The 19,163-nt window shown below is 40.9% G+C and overlaps 1 protein-coding gene across 2 annotated transcripts; it reads left to right on the plus strand.

Moving 5' to 3' along the window:
- Positions 1-2,619: 2,619 nt before the first annotated feature.
- On the plus strand, positions 2,620-17,893 carry LOC118771147 (ubiquitin-conjugating enzyme E2 W-like). Of its 2 annotated transcripts, none has more exons than XM_036519040.1 (6): positions 2,620-2,697; positions 6,619-6,710; positions 12,270-12,372; positions 13,952-14,107; positions 15,329-15,404; positions 15,637-17,893. In XM_036519040.1, exons 1-6 carry the CDS (start codon positions 2,683-2,685, stop codon positions 15,648-15,650), a joined length of 456 nt encoding a protein of 151 aa, XP_036374933.1. In that variant the 5' UTR covers positions 2,620-2,682; the 3' UTR covers positions 15,651-17,893. The 2 variants fall into 2 exon arrangements, with proteins under 2 accessions (XP_036374933.1, XP_036374932.1); XM_036519039.1 differs by lacking the exon at positions 2,620-2,697 and adding an exon at positions 2,791-2,856.
- The last annotated feature ends 1,270 nt before the right edge of the window (positions 17,894-19,163 follow it).

Genomic DNA, 19,163 nt, shown 5'->3' on the forward strand with positions numbered 1-19,163 from the left:
TCATCTGGTCACCCTGTCTTAAAAGACCCGGCAAAGCCTGATTCTTGAATGTCAAAATAAAATATTACAAACTGTTCACTACAGTGGCTTGTTAATGTTGTAAGAACTATACTCTTGGTCTAAGATCAGATTGGCTTTTCTTTCCTATTTTTACAGGGAATCCTGTAAATATTATGCCTAAATACTAATTTGTTAGAACAATGTACAAAGCTATGATTGAAATAAGCATTAAGTCCATATCACAAGAGCAACAAGGACAGTAAAATTAGCCAGCATCACAGCAAATAAGCATCTAGGTGAAAATTGTGCTAAGAAAGCATACAACAGTAATTGTCTTAGATGATATAATCAGGGCCTGTAGACATTAGCCATTTTCACCTACTTGTCATTTTTGCTGATCACATACCTGTTCATTTTGTGCTAGTTTATGTTCATGTACACAAATGTGTAGAAGAAAAGTCTATGCACATAGAAGAGGTGAGATTGTAAGGTTGAAATAGTATTTCAAAAACTTCTTGGTGAGGGTAACTGGCAGAACACAGTGGCCAATGGAGACATCTTTGCCCCTGCAAACAAAAGACATTTACATTTATTCATATGGCATTTTTATCCAAACCAACTTACAAGTAAGGTACAATACAACACAAGCGAAAAACCATACAGAGTCAACAATATTAGAAGTAGAAGTATAGAAGTGCTGCATGACAAAGCTCCAAAGTTTGGCCAGGCGAGGTACCAACTAGCAGGTAAAGCTTGCAGGTGTGTTAAGCCATTGCAACCAAACCGTCCATTAAACTATTACAGCCAAACCATTGCACCAAATCAATATGTTAGACTGTTACAGTCAAACCATTACATTTTTTAATATAGTTTAATAGGAGATAGGGGGAAGGTGTTTCAGGTGAGAGCGGAAGAGCTGTGTCTTCAGATGTTTCTTGAAGGCAGGGAGGGACTCAGCAGAACGGATGAGGTGTGTAAGTTCATTCCACCAACGGGGGACAACGATGGAGAAAGTCCTGGATAGTGATTTAACGCCACGATGCAACGGGACCACCAGGTGCCGTTTGGTGGCAGCGCATAGCAGTCAGGAGGGAACATAGGGTTGCAGCAGTGAGTTCAGGGAGGTAGGTGCAGTTATGTTGGTCACCCTGTACATGAGCATCAAGGCCTTGAACATGATGCAGGCAGCTACAGGGAGCCAGTGGAGTGAGACTAGGAGGCATAAAAACGGCATATTTCCCCATCAAAAAAGGTATCCAGATAAAATACTGAGCAGAGACAGGCCTTCCCAACGTTCCATTGCAGTTTCTTATACTCTGAACCAAATGGGTTCTGGGAGACATGAACAGCCAGTAGAGGTCGCTGTCGTATTGAATGAAAAGGTACCGTTGTCATGGGAATGGTGAGACGCCAACTGCAAAGTCAAATCGAGACTGGTCACGGTGAACGTACTCCGGTTGCCCTAGGTGTTTCTGCTCAAATCACTTATCTCACGGCAAATAATGACTCACTGTAGTTTCTGCTATTTAGTTTCTTCAGCTATTTGGCTCATGGAAGTGTTCGCTCATAGAAAAGCAACCTTCGCGTTATATCAGTCACTCGGGGGGTTTGAATCAGATTATAGTACATTTTACAAACTCAAGATAATCTCCATGCTACTAAGAAATTCGCATTCCTTAAACTTTTGAATGTACACTGTAGTAATATTCAGATCATTTGTAAAACTGAGTTTTGGCAATGTCGGCATTTTTATCATTTTACTTTTTTCACTTTATACCCACATATTTTCATTGTAGTCTATTGTGAAACACTGTGGGTAATACAAATACAGGCCACAACCACTGTGAATGTAATCGAAAGATGCCATCATACCAGAGAGGGTTTTTCCTTTATCACCTGAATTCTCTTGGACTTGGCATCGCATACGTGATTTAAAATGATCACAGAAATGTTGACGATTTCTCAAATGCAAATAATGCTGTTAACCATTGGTTCGTCCTGTTTTCATAACCCAGTTTTCGTTGTATTTAATCTATAGTTCTACATCTGTTAATTCTATCTGATTTCAAGTTAGCTGCATCCCTGAGCTGTTAATGCATTTTGAATAGTTTGTTTAGATTGATGGATAATGTATATATTGCACATGCAGCCAGGTAGGTGTGATGGTAATCCAATTATAGAATTTAACCAGTTCAATAAGATTTCAGTCCTTCTAAACAATAATAATTAAAAGTGAAACTGAAATTGTGCTAAATATCTTGATGTCAATAACGTCTTGTTATCTTTAAGAAACTTACTTTGCACACACAAACTGATTTCAGATGATAAAATGAGAACCCATAGGGCCAGACTATAAGTTTTGTAAGAAGTCCTATGGCCGCAGTTTGGAATAGCGAGTGTTCATGGGAGTCAATGCGACCAAACGTGTGAGTTGAAAATTGGTGTCATCTTTAATATCAGTACTTTAGTGAGCCAGACTTATCCTTGCGTGCACTGACATGTGGGCAATGTACTATTTGTATAGGTGAGTAATTAGGCATGTTAGCATGCAGAGATCGTTTTCTGTTGTTGAAGATTTCATTCACTGTGCTGCGGCTGCTCTCATGCAGCGCAGACGGCCCACGTGATGATGCGACGCTTCCCTCGCTCTGCGTCTCCTACCCTGGTGCAGGGGGTAGCAACATGGCGTCCATGCAGGTGAGTGTCCAACTGGAGCTCAAAGATCTTTATTCAGGTGTTGCGCTTTCCCCTCGTTCTCTCCACATCGCTCACATGAATATAAATGGTCACTGTACATACTGGTCTATGGATCGCTCTTATATTCTGATCGACAAAGCAGGAAAGGGGCGAGTTGGGGTGAGTCTAAGCGGCCGGAGAGGGACAGTTTGTTGCCAGAGGCTGGAATGAGCACAAGTCGGATGACTGCGCAGGTGATGCCGATATTGGTAGCTAGCTACGTGAGGCTCCAAAATACAGGTGAATACCTTCAAATCGGACCATCTTACTGCGGTTGTTGGAGAGCAGTCGAAAGATAAATGTGGCTAACCAGTTAGCTACCTGGATCCCCTTCCGTCTAGCTAGCTAGCCATCATAACAAAAACCAGTCGATCAACAAACCAGCTTGCTAGCTAGCTGAAAAAGTGAGTCCAACCAGCGGTAGCCAGGTAGACCGTCTCACCAACTGCTGTTGCTATGTAATTTGCTGCTTAGTACAGCCAGTTTCATGTTAGCTAGCAAACAAACTGTATTTTGAGTGACATGAAGATTTTAAGATAAAAAAATGTCATTTTGTTTGTTTGTTTTTTCTTGCCGTTATATAGGAAGTAGTGTTACCTGGCTAGAGGAACGGCATTTTACATTAAATTGATTGTATTCGGAGTGGTTGTAACAAGAAATGTGAGGGTAGCTAACGTTAGCTATCTTCAGGGCAATGCCCTCTAACGCTGTCATTGTACTGAGTGATGGCGAGAAATCCTAATCCTGCATCATCCGCAATAATGTCTACGATCGCGAAGACTGTGTTGAAGTTTTTACCCGGTGTTTCGTTAGCTAGTGAGGTATATCGTTAGCAGTATACGTAAAGAGATACTTTGTTGAATTTGTTTTTAAAAAGCTGTTGAACAATTCCAAGAGTGCATTAGTATGGGTAGACAGCTGGTCAGCCATTGCACTGTCTTCTGCGCGTTAGCTCGCAAGCCGCCTAATTCGAGTTTATGAACTGAGGTTGGTTTTTAAAAACGATTAAAATGATCTAAAACAGAGCAGCACACGGCTTTCTGATGTGTATTCAAGTGTATGTGCTCAGTTTATTAGCCAGTAAGCTAGCTGTTGTATACATTTCGAAAGAAACAATGTGAACAAATGAAACGAAACGTGTTGCGGTCACACCCTTGACCGAAACTTGAATTTTCGAGTATTCCAGCTGCCTAGCTAACATAGCGAACTTGGTCTAACTAGCTAAGTACGGAAAAGTTGCATAACACGAGTATCGTAAGATTGAAACGCAGTATTTTCCATTTTGTTCGGGTAACTTTTAACCCTGCAAAGGTCAGAATGTGGTGGTTAGCCTTGGTCTCAACCAAGACAGGCAGAAGGTTTCGTTTATGTGCAACTCCCTGCCCAAGACCTGAAAATGCCCTTCATATGTGCAGAAATCGTTTGAACTGAAGTGTAACGTTTCTGTTCAGATGTCATGGCGTTTGTTGTCGTGTTATACAAATAATGGTGCTGTCACAGAAATGCATCCACTTCTCGGATTTGCCAGACACGTACACGGATTAGTCTGTTTGCTTAACAAGTGTATTGTTAAATAAACGGACAAGTTGTTAAGACATACAGTGAAAGTGCATAGCAATGCCTTTGCTTCAAGCTTTAGTTTTAAAACAGAACACGTTCCGTACTTAGATGCAACAGCGTCTGGGCAATTTGCAGTAGCATTTCATAGTAAAATCAATCCCTGGTGATTCCACAGGTAATGTTAAAAAAGTATGTCGATACTTCTGTCTGTGCTGAAGCCAAGGCATTGATATTTCTGTGTTTTAGAAAGGCACATCAGATTCGACATATGAAGCCAAAGTAAAAGTCTCTTTTTCACCTGTCCATAATGATGTAATTTTACAGTGTTGTAGGTGTATCAGTCAGTATTTCAGACAGTACTGGAGAATTGCAGTGCTGCAAGTTTGAGAGCCATTCCTTTGTAATGATTTCATTTTGTGTGGCGGCGCGACGGACGTGGGTCAGATATCCCGCCGCTAAAACCGATGATTTGGAAATAGCAGACTGTGGACGTTGGCCAAAAGTGCCAGTTTGTTTTACTTCTAGGCTGCTTATGAGATGGGAATACCTCTGCCAAAAACGGTAACAGTGTTGCCTTGGTTATTTCAATTCCAGGCTCCAGCGCACAGTTTAAAAAACTCGCTTGGGCGTTATCAACACCCAGCAACTGCGTTAAAATGAGTTTCATTTGTTGGTTGGTATTTGTAGGATGCGTTCATACTTCTCACTGACACACGTCCTTGTTGTCGTCCACAATTCATGCAGGCTCCAGCCCTCATAGTTCCCGCCTTCTCTCTCGATGTACAATAAAATTGTTGAAAAAGGTGGCCTGCTTTTATGCGTTATGTATAAAAGGTATTTATTTGGTAGACTCTCACATCAAAAGCATTTTATAAGGGTAACATGTCATGGGGAACTGACTGCGTATCACTGAAGCAGCAAAAACAACAGTAACAGGTGAAAAAGTGAAATGTCATAAGTGAACATAGACCTAACACTGGTATATAAAAGCAGCATTACTTAGGTGGTATGTAAAAGCAGCACTACCTTAAATCTGTTTTTACCTTGTGTGTGTGTGTGTGTGTGTATAGAGGCTAGTGGCTAAAATATGGCATTGATTGATTTAACACAAAAAAAACGTAATGACAGCCTTCTTTACATAAATGAATAAATAAAATCTGACCAGAAAAATGTTTCAGGCATTACAAAACAGTCCCATCTGCCGTAATACCACTTTAAAACGCTTTAATATCACAAACCCCGAGCGCTTATTTCAAGGAAACCCCAAGCCATTGATGATATTATTTGTGGCTTTTTTTTACATAACCATGTTCCCTGCCCGGTTAGACTTTGAGGAACAAGCCTGTCATTGTCGTTACATCACAGGTTTGTATTTTTATGAATTGTGCAGTAGCGAACAGCCAGTGAGTGTGGCCGCCCCTGGTTTTAATCTGAGGCCTCACACTGCACACGGTCAGTAGCCAGTCACCCTCAGATCACCCTACAGAAATGGGGATGGGGATTTTATGGCATGCCAAGTTCAGAAAGGATAGTGATTTAAGCAAAAAGAAACCATTACATTTGTGACCTGGCAAAATCTACCAAAAGTAAAATGCTAACCTTGATTAGGAAAGTCAAAACAGAAGACATGCTAAAATTCTTTTTGGAGATGCCCAAAGAATCTTAAGAATATTATCTTATGAATCTTAAGAATCTTAAAAATCTGATACCCATATTTGGGATTTTTAAATAATTTCCTCATGTATTTACATTTTGTTAATATTTAATTGTGATCTTAGTAGACAAGGGAATGAAAATGTTTTATCGTTCTTTAAGTTGAGGAATGTTGCTGCTTTTGCTTCAGTGCACATTGGTCTTTCTGGTGTCTGTTGGATGGTCTTCTAAAACTATTTTAATAGTTTTCTAGGAAGTTGGGATATTTTTGAGTATCAGAGTCCAGTAGTGTTATTAATATTTTTCTATTGGAAGCAGCACACCTGCATCCAGGGCTCCAAAAAGCAATGTCCATATTTTAGTTTCAGTTTAAAAATATAGACCTACAGCATTCTTAACAAACACTTGTACGGTTAAATATTAATAAACCGCATTTCACTAAGTATTTGACATGGTTTTGAAGGGTTGCCTAGGTAGGCACCTCACCAAGGGAAAAGTATATGACAACTTATTAAAATGTGACACAATCTTAGAGTCAGTTTCTCAGTTTTCTCTTGCACTTCTTCCTCAACTTTGAGGGTAGGCTCAAAGGGTTTTGTTTGTCTGCTTTTTTTTTTGTAACACAAGTACAGTATCATGTAAAGATTTTTCTCATTTTCTCATTTTCAGAAAAGGTTACAGAAGGAACTATTAGCACTGCAGAACGATCCACCCCCTGGAATGACCCTGAATGAAAAGAGTGTCCAAAATACCATCACGCAGTAAGTAGCCCATTCTGTTTCATTGCTCTGTTAATACTCTATTACAATACTTCACTCCATTACATTATTCCTTTACGTTATTTTTAATGGAAGACTCCCACATCCAGAGAAATGAGCGTAGCTCACGTTGCACAAATTTCCCGTTCAAACAGGTATTTGTTTACTGCAGTAATTCAGGTTAAGTACCTCACAGGGATAAAACAGCAGTGTCACACCTGGGAATTGAACTGGCAACCCTCCAGTTATAAGTACAGATCTTTAACTGTTACAGTGCGTTCTTGTAGGCAGTCCTCATTATGTAAGATAAAATTCCTTTTCAGTGGGGGTTCCTCCCCTAACCTGGAGTTGTGGAATGTCGTTTATCGTGTTCCTTTTGACCCTCAGCGTGTGAAACCTGAAAAACACATTTTAGGCGTTAGCTTGGGCTGGAGGCAGTAGCCCAGGAAATGTTAATGTCCTCCCTTCCCTCACGCAGTGACAGAGGCTGCACAAAGCGGGGTGCTCAGGGAACGTTACATTACCTTACATTAACATGACGTAGCAGATGCTCTGATCCAGACCAGCCTACAAAGTGTGTCTAATAAAGTGCCATTAAAGGTTCAAACAGGAAACCACTGATGACATATGAACAAGCCTCAGTGCCAAGTACAGTTCTGAGATTGCAAGTGTGTGACTAGATCAGCCTGTACGTGCTGTGTATGTCGATGACAGAGGGACCATACCTTTTGAAATACAGTGCTACTCAGACCTACAGAGCGGCCGCAGCCATTGAACAGCGCGTGCTGAGTTTTCATTTCATCTGTATAGCGTTGTCATACAGGCAGCGGTGTGGTCTAGTGATATGGAGCAGGGCTCGTAATTGAAAAGTTGCCGGTTCGATTCCCTGCTGCGGCACTGCTGTTGTACCCTTGGGATGGATACTTAACCCACAACTGCCTCAGTAAATAAATTGATTAAAACTGTAACCTACATGTATGTAAGTCATTCTGTATATGAGTGTCAGCTTAATGACAGTAATAAGATGACATGGTGGAGCAGAAACTCAGGTGGCTTTCAATGTGATGATACCTTATGGACGTGGGAGAGGTTCCCACTATTATCTGTGTTCTCCGGAGAACACAGAGAACAAGCAGCCAGCACATAGGAGAGGCCCTGTTCTCATGAAGAGTGGAATGGCGTGAAGGGAGACTATGTCCTTATTGGCACCCTTGTTGAGTCAGCTGACCTCAGCACCCCCGTCACCCTGGCGTCTCGGGCCCTATTGATTTTGGGATCATTCGATTTAAGCCCCTCACGGTGCCCCCACACCCTTCCGTCCGCAGGGGGTTACCCTATTACATAACCGTGCCACGGTCACACTCGAACGGAAATGCCCGCCCCAAGGTAACATAATCTGGGCTCTGCAGTGCTGCAAATGAGATTTTTCTTACTTTAATGATCTAGCTGACCTCCTTTCCATCAGCCCGGGCCCCTCACAGAGATGGCAGCCTCTCGGAATAACACCTAATAGGATTATGCTGATCATTGGGAAGATTAGTGCTTATAGATTTCAGTCTGGCGGTCCTCTACAGAGAGAGGCGGGATCAGATCGGGGCCCTCGGGTAGGTAAGGTGTGTCGTCATGGTGACCGTCTCAGGGCGGTTTCCGTCAGCCTACGCGCTTTCAAGTGGGTCCCAGAAGAGCTTCATCTGCGCCTGGGAGGATTTGAGCCGATAGGTGTTGGGGGGGGGGGGGGGCAATTATTCTAGGGTGAATTCTGGGTTTTTGGAAGGAGTTGATGAGCCTGTACCTGTACAGTGTGTTTTTTGTAAGGGGAGCTGTAAAGTGGCTACTGCTCAGTACCTTGCACACAGGGACCATTTCCCTAAGGTCTCTATTGTACAGAGTAGAGGTGTACAGAGACGTTATTATCTGTATCTGTTCAACCAACAAAATTATCTGTATCTGTATCTGTATTCGGATAGTAGGCCAGAAGTGGGTGTGGTTTATACCAGAAGTCACATTTAATCGGGCAAATGTTGTATTTTTCATCGTTTCTTTTGTTTTTCAATATTTTGACTATGGTTTTTACATGGAAGCAATTAACACATAAAGCTAAAAACTATAGGTTCTAAGCTTCATTTTGATGTATAGGTTGCGAGGGTTTGAAAGAAATCCAGCTGCCACACCAGGCTTTTGTCCTGCTAGCTCCTGCACATGACGCCTCCTCTTCCTCGATGTGAGAGTTGCTCTGATTGGTAGCCAGGAACGGTCAGCTCTCAACCCGCTGCCTGCTTTGCGCTGACTCGGTAGGGGCGACTATAGTAATCACTTTTCAATAATGTGTAGTAAAAGAAACGACTTTCGACAGTTTTTTTTTTTTTTTTTAAATGGAGGAAATTAACACATACAGGTAAAAACTACAGGTTCTAAGCTTCATTTTGATGTATAGGTTGTGGGTAATCCAGCTGCCACACCGGGCTTTTGTCTTGCTAGCTCGGTGGGGGCGACTACAGAATATAGCGACCACTTTTCAATAATGTGTAGTAAATGAAACGACTAGTTAGCGAAATCAAAGTCCTACGTTGCAAACAGAATGGGAATTTTTATCTTGTGGCCATCCACAATGATATGAATCGATCTGAAGAAACATAATGGCTGACGCACAGGCATGTCAATCATGGCTTTTTTTTCCGAATAATAACAACAGCAACTTCAGATAGAAGAAATATCTGTTTCCATCGCATTATGTGTGCTTTCCCAAATAACGTATTCAGATTTGGGTACATCCCTAGTACAGAGGGGCAGTATCTTGCCCTGGTAAGCATGGTCCCAGGGGATTTGGGCAGGTGGGAAGACTCTCCTCTCCTTACTTCTGGCTGTGTCACTGGCCTACTTTACCTGCTCTCAGTCAGCACTTCTCAGGGACTCTGTTTCAGCAGCTTGCACTTTGAGTCCCTGCATAGCACTCAAATAGAAAAAGCAGAATCTCTGGTTGTTATAAAAAATATAAACATACTTTAAAATGAAAAATGTAAAAACTAAATATGCTTGAGCAGTGCGATGTCCTTCAGATGAAATGCAACACATTTTAGCAGTTATGTTGGTTGGTTTATGTTCCTCAGGATCTGTTTGCGTGGTTGAGAATGAACCTACTACTCAAAATCTGTAAATATTTAAATGACTGGGTTGTCACGTGATGAAAGTAGCCTCCTGCAACCTCCATCTCTTTGCTAAAGAGACAACGGTAGGGGCAAAATGTTAGTCGTGGTGTGTGTGTGTGTGTGTGTGTGTGTGTGTGTGTATGTGTGTGTATGTGGTGGGGGTTCACTTGGGTTGTGATTCAAAGTACAGTATCCCGGAGTTTCCTGCGTGAATGGCACTCAGGAGTTGGTCTCACACTGATTCCAGCTCAAGGCGCCTCAGACAAACGCACGTCGGCCCAGCAGAGAGGCCACTAGCCTCTCGCTTTTACACTGACCCCAAACACAAGGCACCGGAGCCACTCTTTTGTCAAATTTAGGGCACATTTAAAAATTTGGAGAGCAGCACTGGAGTGAAGAAGAGTCAGCTCAGTTGTCAGTTTGTGGTTTGCAACAGCGTAGACGTGCATTCAAATTCAAGCCATTAGCGACCGAGTGGAGCGAGAGTGTGTTTATCAGACATGGGCATTCTCAGACAGTGTCTGCTGTTTTTGTGCTGACCCAGGAGAAGAAGGTAAAAGATTGCTGACAAGACTAGCAGAGGAGGTCAGACCTCTTCAGAGTCCATTACCAGACCAAAAAAGGCCACTTTAGCTTTCACACCAACCCCTGTCTCCTTATAGTAGATCATTCACTGCACTTTTAGCAAATGTGAAAGGGGTGTTTCTTGCTCCACTGAGCCTTGTTAAGATGCCAGGGTGTCAGGATGGTATGATTAAGTTAGAGTAAGAGACTGGATCATTTTTCAGTATATATCCAGCAAAAGATTCAAAGTGCTTTTTCAGTAATCATCCGAAAATTTTCAGGGCATGTTGACTGAAACATTTTTTTCCAGTGTCAAACATTAATTACAGTGTTCTTTTTCATCACTTGTTTTAGAGTGTAGCTGCAGCTTTGCATGCTGGGTAGAGAATAGAGGTGTTGCGTTATTGTAATTCACCTCCCATTAAACAGTGCCTCACCTAAGATTTGCTCACAGAGGGCCTCCTATGCACACATCACCTCTGGCCATGAGAATACTCTCCACCCGTCTCAGATATTAACATTAGCAGGCATACATAAACATGGGACATTATCAGATGTCGCTAGCGGCCAGTGGAAGCCAGGGTTGTGTTTTCATTTGCAAATACATTTTTTGCACTCTGAACAGAAGAATGTACTTGCTGGATTTTTAAACTGTGCACAGAGATTTCAAACCCTACTGATCTGTTGTTACAGAGCTCTGACTCTCTAGGAAGCCCTGGTGCTGCTGGTTACCGTGCTGATATGTGAGTGCTGTTTGAGTCCATGTGGAAAACTTAGCATGGCTAACACACCTGCGTTTGTGTGGGGGAGATGCCATGGGTCTCTCTGCGTCTCTGCTGTCCCCATTTCCCTCACCGCCAGAGAGTCAGATAACAGCCAATGTATTGTTTCGAGTCAAAGTTAGGCCACACTGTGAAAGGAGCCATTGGTCAGCCATTGGAATTGAAGAATGTCTCGTTTACAGCAAAAAATGGTAAAATGTGCTAAAACAGACATTGCTGTGGGCAGGAGAAGAATGGGTACATGAAGGATAATCAAAGGCTTTTGACAGCTGAACACAGCATCTTTAGCAAACTATGCTGCATTTAGATATAGACCCCAGTCAAACCCTATATACAGCATAGTAGTTTCTTGGATGAAGTTTGGCTGGAGATTTTCTGTTATACTGTGGCATTTCTGAAGGTCAGAGAACTGATTTCATGTTATTTTGTTTATTTTCATTCATGTAATTATGTTTTAATCAATTTTATTTCATTCTCACAGGATCGTAAACTCCACCCTCCTACAGGCAATCGACACATACTGTCAAACCACTGAGTAGTCATTTTTGGACATAAATAACAACTGATAATTCTAATATCTAACATAATATAGAAAGAAAAAAACCCACCTGCTTTTTAAACTAATGGGGGGGATTCAGACAGGCACAGACACCACTGTCACCCTCTACAGCTTTAGGACCTCTGACTTTATGTAACGTTGGGGGGCGATTCAGTCACCTCTTTTACCTTTTGGGATAATATGTAATATTACATATATAATTACATATGTAATATATAAACTTGGAATATGCAAGGACTGGTTGAACCACCGAAACGGCTGTGTTGTCTTAATCCCATCCTGGTTTTAAGCTCAGACCTTGGTCTTGAGCCCAGATGGGGTTTTTTCCTTTGTGAATAATTTTCTAAAATCTATCTCTTAATATCCTGAATATCCGTTTTTTGTAATAATCACAGATTATTTTCAAAACTGAGGCGGTGTTTTGAGGCAGTGCCTTTGGGGTTGAATTTGGACACTTTGTGATGTTGCAAAGCCCTATGGGAACACGTTAAATGGTACTTTTCTCTTTCAGGTGGATAGTAGATATGGAAGGAGCCCCTGGTACGCTCTATGAAGGAGAGAAATTTCAGCTGCTTTTCAAATTCAGCGGACGGTATCCCTTCGATTCACCTCAGGTAACTGAAATTGTGTCACCTGCGTGTCTGAGCTTTCAACAAAGTGTCTGTGTGTAATGGGAGCCAGAGCACGAGAAGTTTTGGCTGTAATTGAAGCAAATGAAACCTAAAACTGTGGATTATTCTTTTTGAAAGCAGAATTTGTTCTGGGTTAAGAGAAGAATCTTATTTTTTTAAATACAAAAATGCTGTTGAAACCCAATGAAATGGAGTCACAGAGCAGCTTTGACAGCTCAGTTATTTTATTTTGCTTTACTAACGCCATTTTGTAAAAGGATGTGTATGTCTTCTATTTCACGTAGCATACGTTCATGCAGCGAAATATTTACTGAAAGAATTCAGGTTATGTGCCTTGCCCAAGAGTACAACAGCAGTGTTCCAACTGCGCATCGAGCCTGCAGTCGTCCTGTTCACAAGGCACCTTCCCGGACTGAGACAAAAGACCAGTTCCGCATTCAAGCCTTGCACAGCAGTTGTATGCATGTTTTTTTTTTCTGTGCGAGTCAAGAAAGTCTTGTGAAAGCATTGTGATTGGTCTTTGTCAAACTAGTCCCACTGAATTTTAGAGTTTTACTATGTTAGCATAGCTATTTTATGTGCTAACATGACAATGAAATCAAAGTTGGAATCAAAGGGGATGTAAAATGACTTGACTGTTTTGAGATGAACAACGAAAACGTAGTTATAATGTCAAAACATCCCTCCTGGCAATGTCAGGGGGAAGTTTGGCTGAAAAGTTAATGTGAAATAGTGGAAACCCTGTATCTCACACATTCTGGATGTTTTACCCTCATTTAGTAGAATTTTCCCAATAGTCTGTGATTGTTTCAAGGTATGGAACCCTTATGACTTGTTTTTATGACACGTTGTCCCTCTGGTTTGAATCATGTTACCAGGACAGTTTGTTCTGGGCGACTGTCAGATGCACTAATGAATAACTCATTTTTTTCCTTCTGAGTATTGTCCCACTCTATCCTTAAAATGGGGGTTACTCCTCTGCTCTTTTTAACTGATTATCTTAGCTAATCTCAAAGCAGGAGTCTTTATATAATGTCAGAACAATATTGGTGGCTTGCTTCCTTTACCGTTGTCTCATGTCTGCTTTAAAATGGGGTTTCAGCTGAGGTCGTTCTAAATGAACTTTGCATGTTCAGCTGTTTGTAGTTTTAAAAAGTAATACCCTCAAAAGACCCTGCCTCTGGCTGCAAATAGTCAGACTGCAAAGTCTTCAAAATGAAGAGGGAGGACAAAGGTCATGTGATGGACAGCCTGTCTTTGTTCTGTTATTAATTTGTGCTCTCTCTCTCTCTCTCTCTCTTCCTCTTATGCCCTGTCTCTAAACTTTGTCATCCTTCCACTCTCTGCCTCTCCTTCCTCCCCCTCTCACTCTCTATCTCTCTCTCTCCCTCCCTCTTTCTCCATCACCCTCTCCCTCTGCCTTTTTTTCTCTCCCTCGCTCCCTCTCTTTTTCCATGCTCCTTCTTGCTCTCCCTCTCTCCCTTCCTCTCCCTCCCTTACTCTCTCTCTCCCTCCATTTCTCTCCATTTTGTGCTCTCTTCCTCTCTCGTTCTTGTTTCAGGTTATGTTCACCGGAGAGAATATACCAGTTCATCCTCATGTATATAGCAACGGTCACATCTGTCTGTCCATTTTGACAGAGGACTGGTCGCCCGCTCTCTCGGTACAGTCGGTGTGTCTTAGCATTATCAGCATGCTCTCCAGCTGCAAAGAAAAGGTAGGACCACTGCTCCAACGCAGTTAAACCGCAACACCATTACACAGGTGTTTCTCAGCTCAGTGAAGTGCACACACATTACATTATGCTACACTAAATTACATTATATTACATTACATTACATTACATTCATTTATCAGGCCCTTTTATCCTGAACAACTTCCAGCACAAAATAACAGGAGTATATCCTTTCAAGTTGAATCAGCAACAGTGTCAGACCAGGTAAAGAGCACTCCCAACCCAGTGAGTGTGAGCATAACACTAGTATAACACACGCATACTATAGTATGTAGTTTTTCAGCCGTTATATAAAATGAACCACATTCCATTATTTACATTGTCAATTCATATATTTGGATATTTGCTATATTTAAGGGAATCAGATACATGTCTCTTGGGCTCGGCAGACCAGCAAGCTTCAGACTGCCAGCTGTTTGCTAATCACTGTACAGCACTCTCAGCTTTTGGGTTTAAAGTAGATGATTTTAATGTTGCTTTTCCCTGAATGACAGCAATCACAGGGTCTTACACACACTGACACATTACTGAACAGATGTTGCGTGTGACGTGGTTATATATCCTGAATAAATATGAATGACCATTCCGATTCAGATACTTCACTGAAAGATGAAATGTAGAAACTGAGGAACTGTGTGATTTGGAGGAAGAAGGAACATTATGGTGTCCTAAATGGTTGAAATGGAGGCTGTCTGTTCTGCATTTTTGAGTTGGGAACTCTCTCAATGAACAGTATAAATGAAAAATGTTTACTATAAATAGTGTTGAAAAAAGATCAGATCGCCCCCTGCAGCCCAGCATGTGTCACATCCACAAAAATAAGATTTCACTCTGTAGAGCAGGGGTGTCCAAACCTCTCCTGGAGGGCCACTTGTCCTGCATGTTTTAGATCTCTCCCTGCTCCAACACAGCTGATTCAAATGATCAACTCGTTATGAACTCCAGAAGCTGCTGAATAACAAACTGATCATTTGAATCAGCTGTGTTGGAGCAGGGAGAGATCTATAACATGCAGGACAAGGGGTCCTCCAGGAGAGGTTTGGACACCCCTGCTGTAGAGAAAGGTCACTATCATAAATCCTAATAATACATTTGATACCTTTAAAATGGCTGCCATCTCAGTAGTAATGGCATTTTGCCACAGTTGAAGTTTTTGAAAAAAGATTGTCACATTTTCTCCCTTCTCTCCAACTACTCTCACAGAGACGACCTCCTGATAACTCCTTTTATGTAAGAACGTGTAACAAAAATCCAAAGAAAACAAAATGGTGGTATCACGGTGAGTGGGTTTGTCTTGCTTAAGTGACATTTAAGCAACTGAAAATGGGGTTTCTATGCATTTTACTCATTTAGAATATTGTACAGTGATTTGTTATGTAGTTGCACGCTTATTGTTGGCATAGTTACATTCGGTTTTGTAATTACAATCAATTAATGATACATAATACACCCGCTGGTTTTCATTGTTAATACAATCAACCTTACATGTATTTTTGCTCTCTTTTTTGCAGATGATACTTGCTAATGTTGAGCTTTTTAATACTACAAGAAGAAACATGTCCTACTGAGTACATAAGCACTTTTTTTAAATCATTCAGTCTTTGAACTTTAACCTTTGACTGGGACATCTGACTTCCTGGACTGCATTTCCTAGAGGGCTGTTGGATGCATGTTTTCGCCGTAAAAACACAGGAACACAATGCAGCCAACGTGGATTGTTTTGACGTACAGTAGTTTTGCAGCAAGCAGGGAGATTTTGTAGTGAAAGAATTCCTACTTTAAATTTATTTTTTATGTTCTTTTTTTTTTTTTTGGACCTTTCTTTTCAGGTGGTCATATATTGTGCAATAACATTAACTCATGCATGCTTGGGCTTACGACGTCCAATACAATCTGGATCACATCAATTAACTGTAAGGGACTGAACATCTCCAGAACAAAGATAAAGTTTCATTGTTTTACTGAAATGATATGCACTGTGAAATGTTTGGAAGTAAAACTATGTTGCATTGTAACACTTAGCTCTACTGACACTGCTCATGACATGTCATATTCAGGTAATAGTCCTTTTCACGTTCTTAAAAATGGTTGCGTTATGAAAAGTCCTTCTCCTTCATTGTATTTATGATTCATGACCAACCAGGCTATGAAAAGTATTGTTCTGATTGGTCGAATTGCTGAACAGAAAATGGTTACACACAGGGTAAAGGCAGGAACTTTGTAACCAACTAAAGGTTTCTCTGTATTTGTCTCCAGACTCCATGCATTAACTTGTTTGGTGCTGCATCTGCCAGCCTTCTTTGTTAGAGAACGGAAGAGGACCGACCACCTTTTGTGTTACAAATGTGTGCGAAGAAATAATATTGTTTGTGTTGTTAATTTTTTTTTTAAATTTGTTTGATGTTTTCCAAATCTGAATTATGCTTTAATTTAAAATATTGTCTTCTATTTGGAAAAAGTAGTCTTTTTGTTTGTGTTAAAAAGAAAAAAAAGGACAAGAAATCTGCCAGCTGACCGAAACCTGAATTTTATCTCTTTGGGCATGAGGAAAGAGAGGGGCAGAATGTTTGTTAGTTTCCTCCTATTTTAATTGCATTCACTGTTTCCTCACCATGAATCTGGGTAAAATGGCTATTCACGTCTGAGCAATACTGAAAGTAATTTTTTCTCCAGGTGATGAGGTAAGGGTGAGTTCCCTCTCTCTCTCCTGGCCATATATATACATGAGGCTCAGGTATTTTTTCTGTACGAAGTCACCATAAATGTTCCTAACCGATGTTTCCGTTCTAGTGATATTTGTACCAAAAAAAAAGAAAGAAAGAAAAAAGAGACTGTTACATTGTAAAATATCATATGGTCTGAGGAAATTATTGTATAATACTCTTTTGGTAAACCGTGCATATACATTAGCTAAAAGGGTGAGGAAGGGACAGCTTGCACGACAAATAGAAATCAACTCTGTATGCTTCAAACCTGTGTAAGCCAGACTTTCTGGCCGCTGGTACCTCGATTGTCTGATGATTGTTTATATTGAGAGCAGAACCATAGGAAGGTGTGGAATTTTTTAAAAACTCATGTTGGATGGGGTTGTGTGTGTTTTTTTTTTTTTTTTCTTCTTGGAACGTTTGTCTCTGCACTTTTTGCTAGTTAGAATCTGTACAGCATTTCTATTAAAAATGGAATGATACGGTGACAGGTAGAATGTGGGTGTCATCAGCTTTTTTTGAGCAACTTGTTCAGGCAGTGCTTGGATTACAAATGCACAGACTGAGCTCCCCCGAATGGCGGAGAGAGGCGATGGCATTTCGGGTTTCCTTGTTGCCCGGAAGCTACACTGACCTGGGTTTTGGTCCTAACAAGAAGTGGGGCTACCCACAACCTCGTCTGCTTTCTACCCACCCATGTTGATGACTCAAGTTGTCCTCCATTATATGTGACTTGCTGTTCTGCCTCCCACGGTCACTTCCCACAATTCCCTGTGGCACTTGTCAGTGGTGATCATCACAGAACTGGATTTATAAAGGACCACAGCGACTTGCACTCCTGTTAAGAATTTAATACTTTTGCGGTTTATATTATATTTTTAACATATCACTAACTAGATATATTGAGTTTCCACAATTTTTCAGATGGACAAGAATGCACATGGAGAATGAAGTTATAATTGCGTAGAGGAAATACCAAGTTTTGTTTTCCCAATATGACTTTGGCAGAAACCTGGGGTAACTGTCTGTTAGTTTGTCATGAGGAAAACATCCTAAGGCTTGGGGCATCTTGCTTTTTATTTTATTTTATTTTATTTCCCTTCCCATGGGTGGTTGTGTTTTTTTTTTGTTGTTTTTTTTGCACTTGGCTAAACCTGGATTATTGAATAAAAAGAAAGGAAGAGATTATTATATCATGTATTGGACCTTATTGGAGTAAAATTGGAAGTGTCACGTACAGGATGTAGTACATACAGTGCCTGTAAATTGAATAAAAGTAGGAAGTGGAGATTGGTTAGAGGCTGCAACATACCAGATGGGTCCCCTTATCGGATGGTCGCCATCTAGTGGTAAAATTAAGGTATTACTTTGGGGAATCCTCTTCCTTCAAGCTTAAAGGGCTGCTTAAATCCTATTCATACAAGGGCTACATTTACTCTTCATGGATTTTACCTGATATCCTGACATATGGGCACTCCTATGGTGAAATGAAGAATTCAACATGTGACATAAAATTATGTCTTAATGTAATTTCAATAAATAAAAATACTACTATCAAAACACAACAGTTAATAAGAATCGTGAAACTATGTGAGACAGAGAGCAATGCTACAATATGGAAAAAAGCATTGCAACTACATACTAAGAGCAGGGGGTGCATGTTTTACAGTGGATGTTGTTTCACTTTGAGGTGTAATATTCCTTCATCTGAGAAGAAACTGAAGAGTCCTTATCAATGCCACCAATGTATTGCCATTTTATGAGCAATGTTAAGATCTAACATGCCTTATGAGTTACTCATTTGCTGATTTGTCCACTAAGCGTAAGGTTTACTGTTGTTAGAATTTTCCACACTGAAGTGCTACTCAGTACAGTGAGATTGTCTTAGTTGTGAATGTGGGTGAAAGTGGTCCGGATCCTACAGAACCTCCCTGTAACACATCACTCATGGTAATGAAGAGCTATTGAACCAATCGCATCATTCCAGCAAGTAAATGTCTCTCTCGTGATTGGGGCCATTCTGTTTGACATTTCCTCAGAGGTGGCAGCGCCGGTGTCGAGGCGTTGGACTCTATGAAGGGTGAGGTTGTCATGCTTGGGTGCAGCACAGTAGCGGGATTATCCTGGGGTGGATTGCAGTGTGCTTAAGCAAATGATGAAGGCAGCTGGACAATAGTCAAGCCAAGTAAATCTTTACTATCCTTAACAGGGAAATTATGTTGACTGGCCTACAAATAGAAAATCTTAAAAACAGACACAAAAAATGTTTGGACTTTCCAAAACTAGCATATATATGCTCCATATTCGCCAACCCACATAGCCTATTCTAGTAA

This window comes from Megalops cyprinoides, chromosome 24, assembly GCF_013368585.1.
Source record: "Megalops cyprinoides isolate fMegCyp1 chromosome 24, fMegCyp1.pri, whole genome shotgun sequence".
Classification (NCBI taxonomy): domain Eukaryota; kingdom Metazoa; phylum Chordata; class Actinopteri; order Elopiformes; family Megalopidae; genus Megalops; species Megalops cyprinoides.

Excerpts from the sequence above, each read along its gene's own strand:
- LOC118771147 (XM_036519039.1), top strand. The coding sequence starts at position 2,806 with ATGGATCGCTCTTATATTCTGATCGACAAAGCAGGAAAGGGGCGAGTT. Across the intron at positions 2,857-6,618 it reads CAGGAAAGGGGCGAGTTGGG|AAAAGGTTACAGAAGGAACT; the intron begins GTGAGTCTAAGC and ends TCTCATTTTCAG. Across the intron at positions 14,108-15,328 it reads TCTCCAGCTGCAAAGAAAAG|AGACGACCTCCTGATAACTC; the intron begins GTAGGACCACTG and ends CTACTCTCACAG.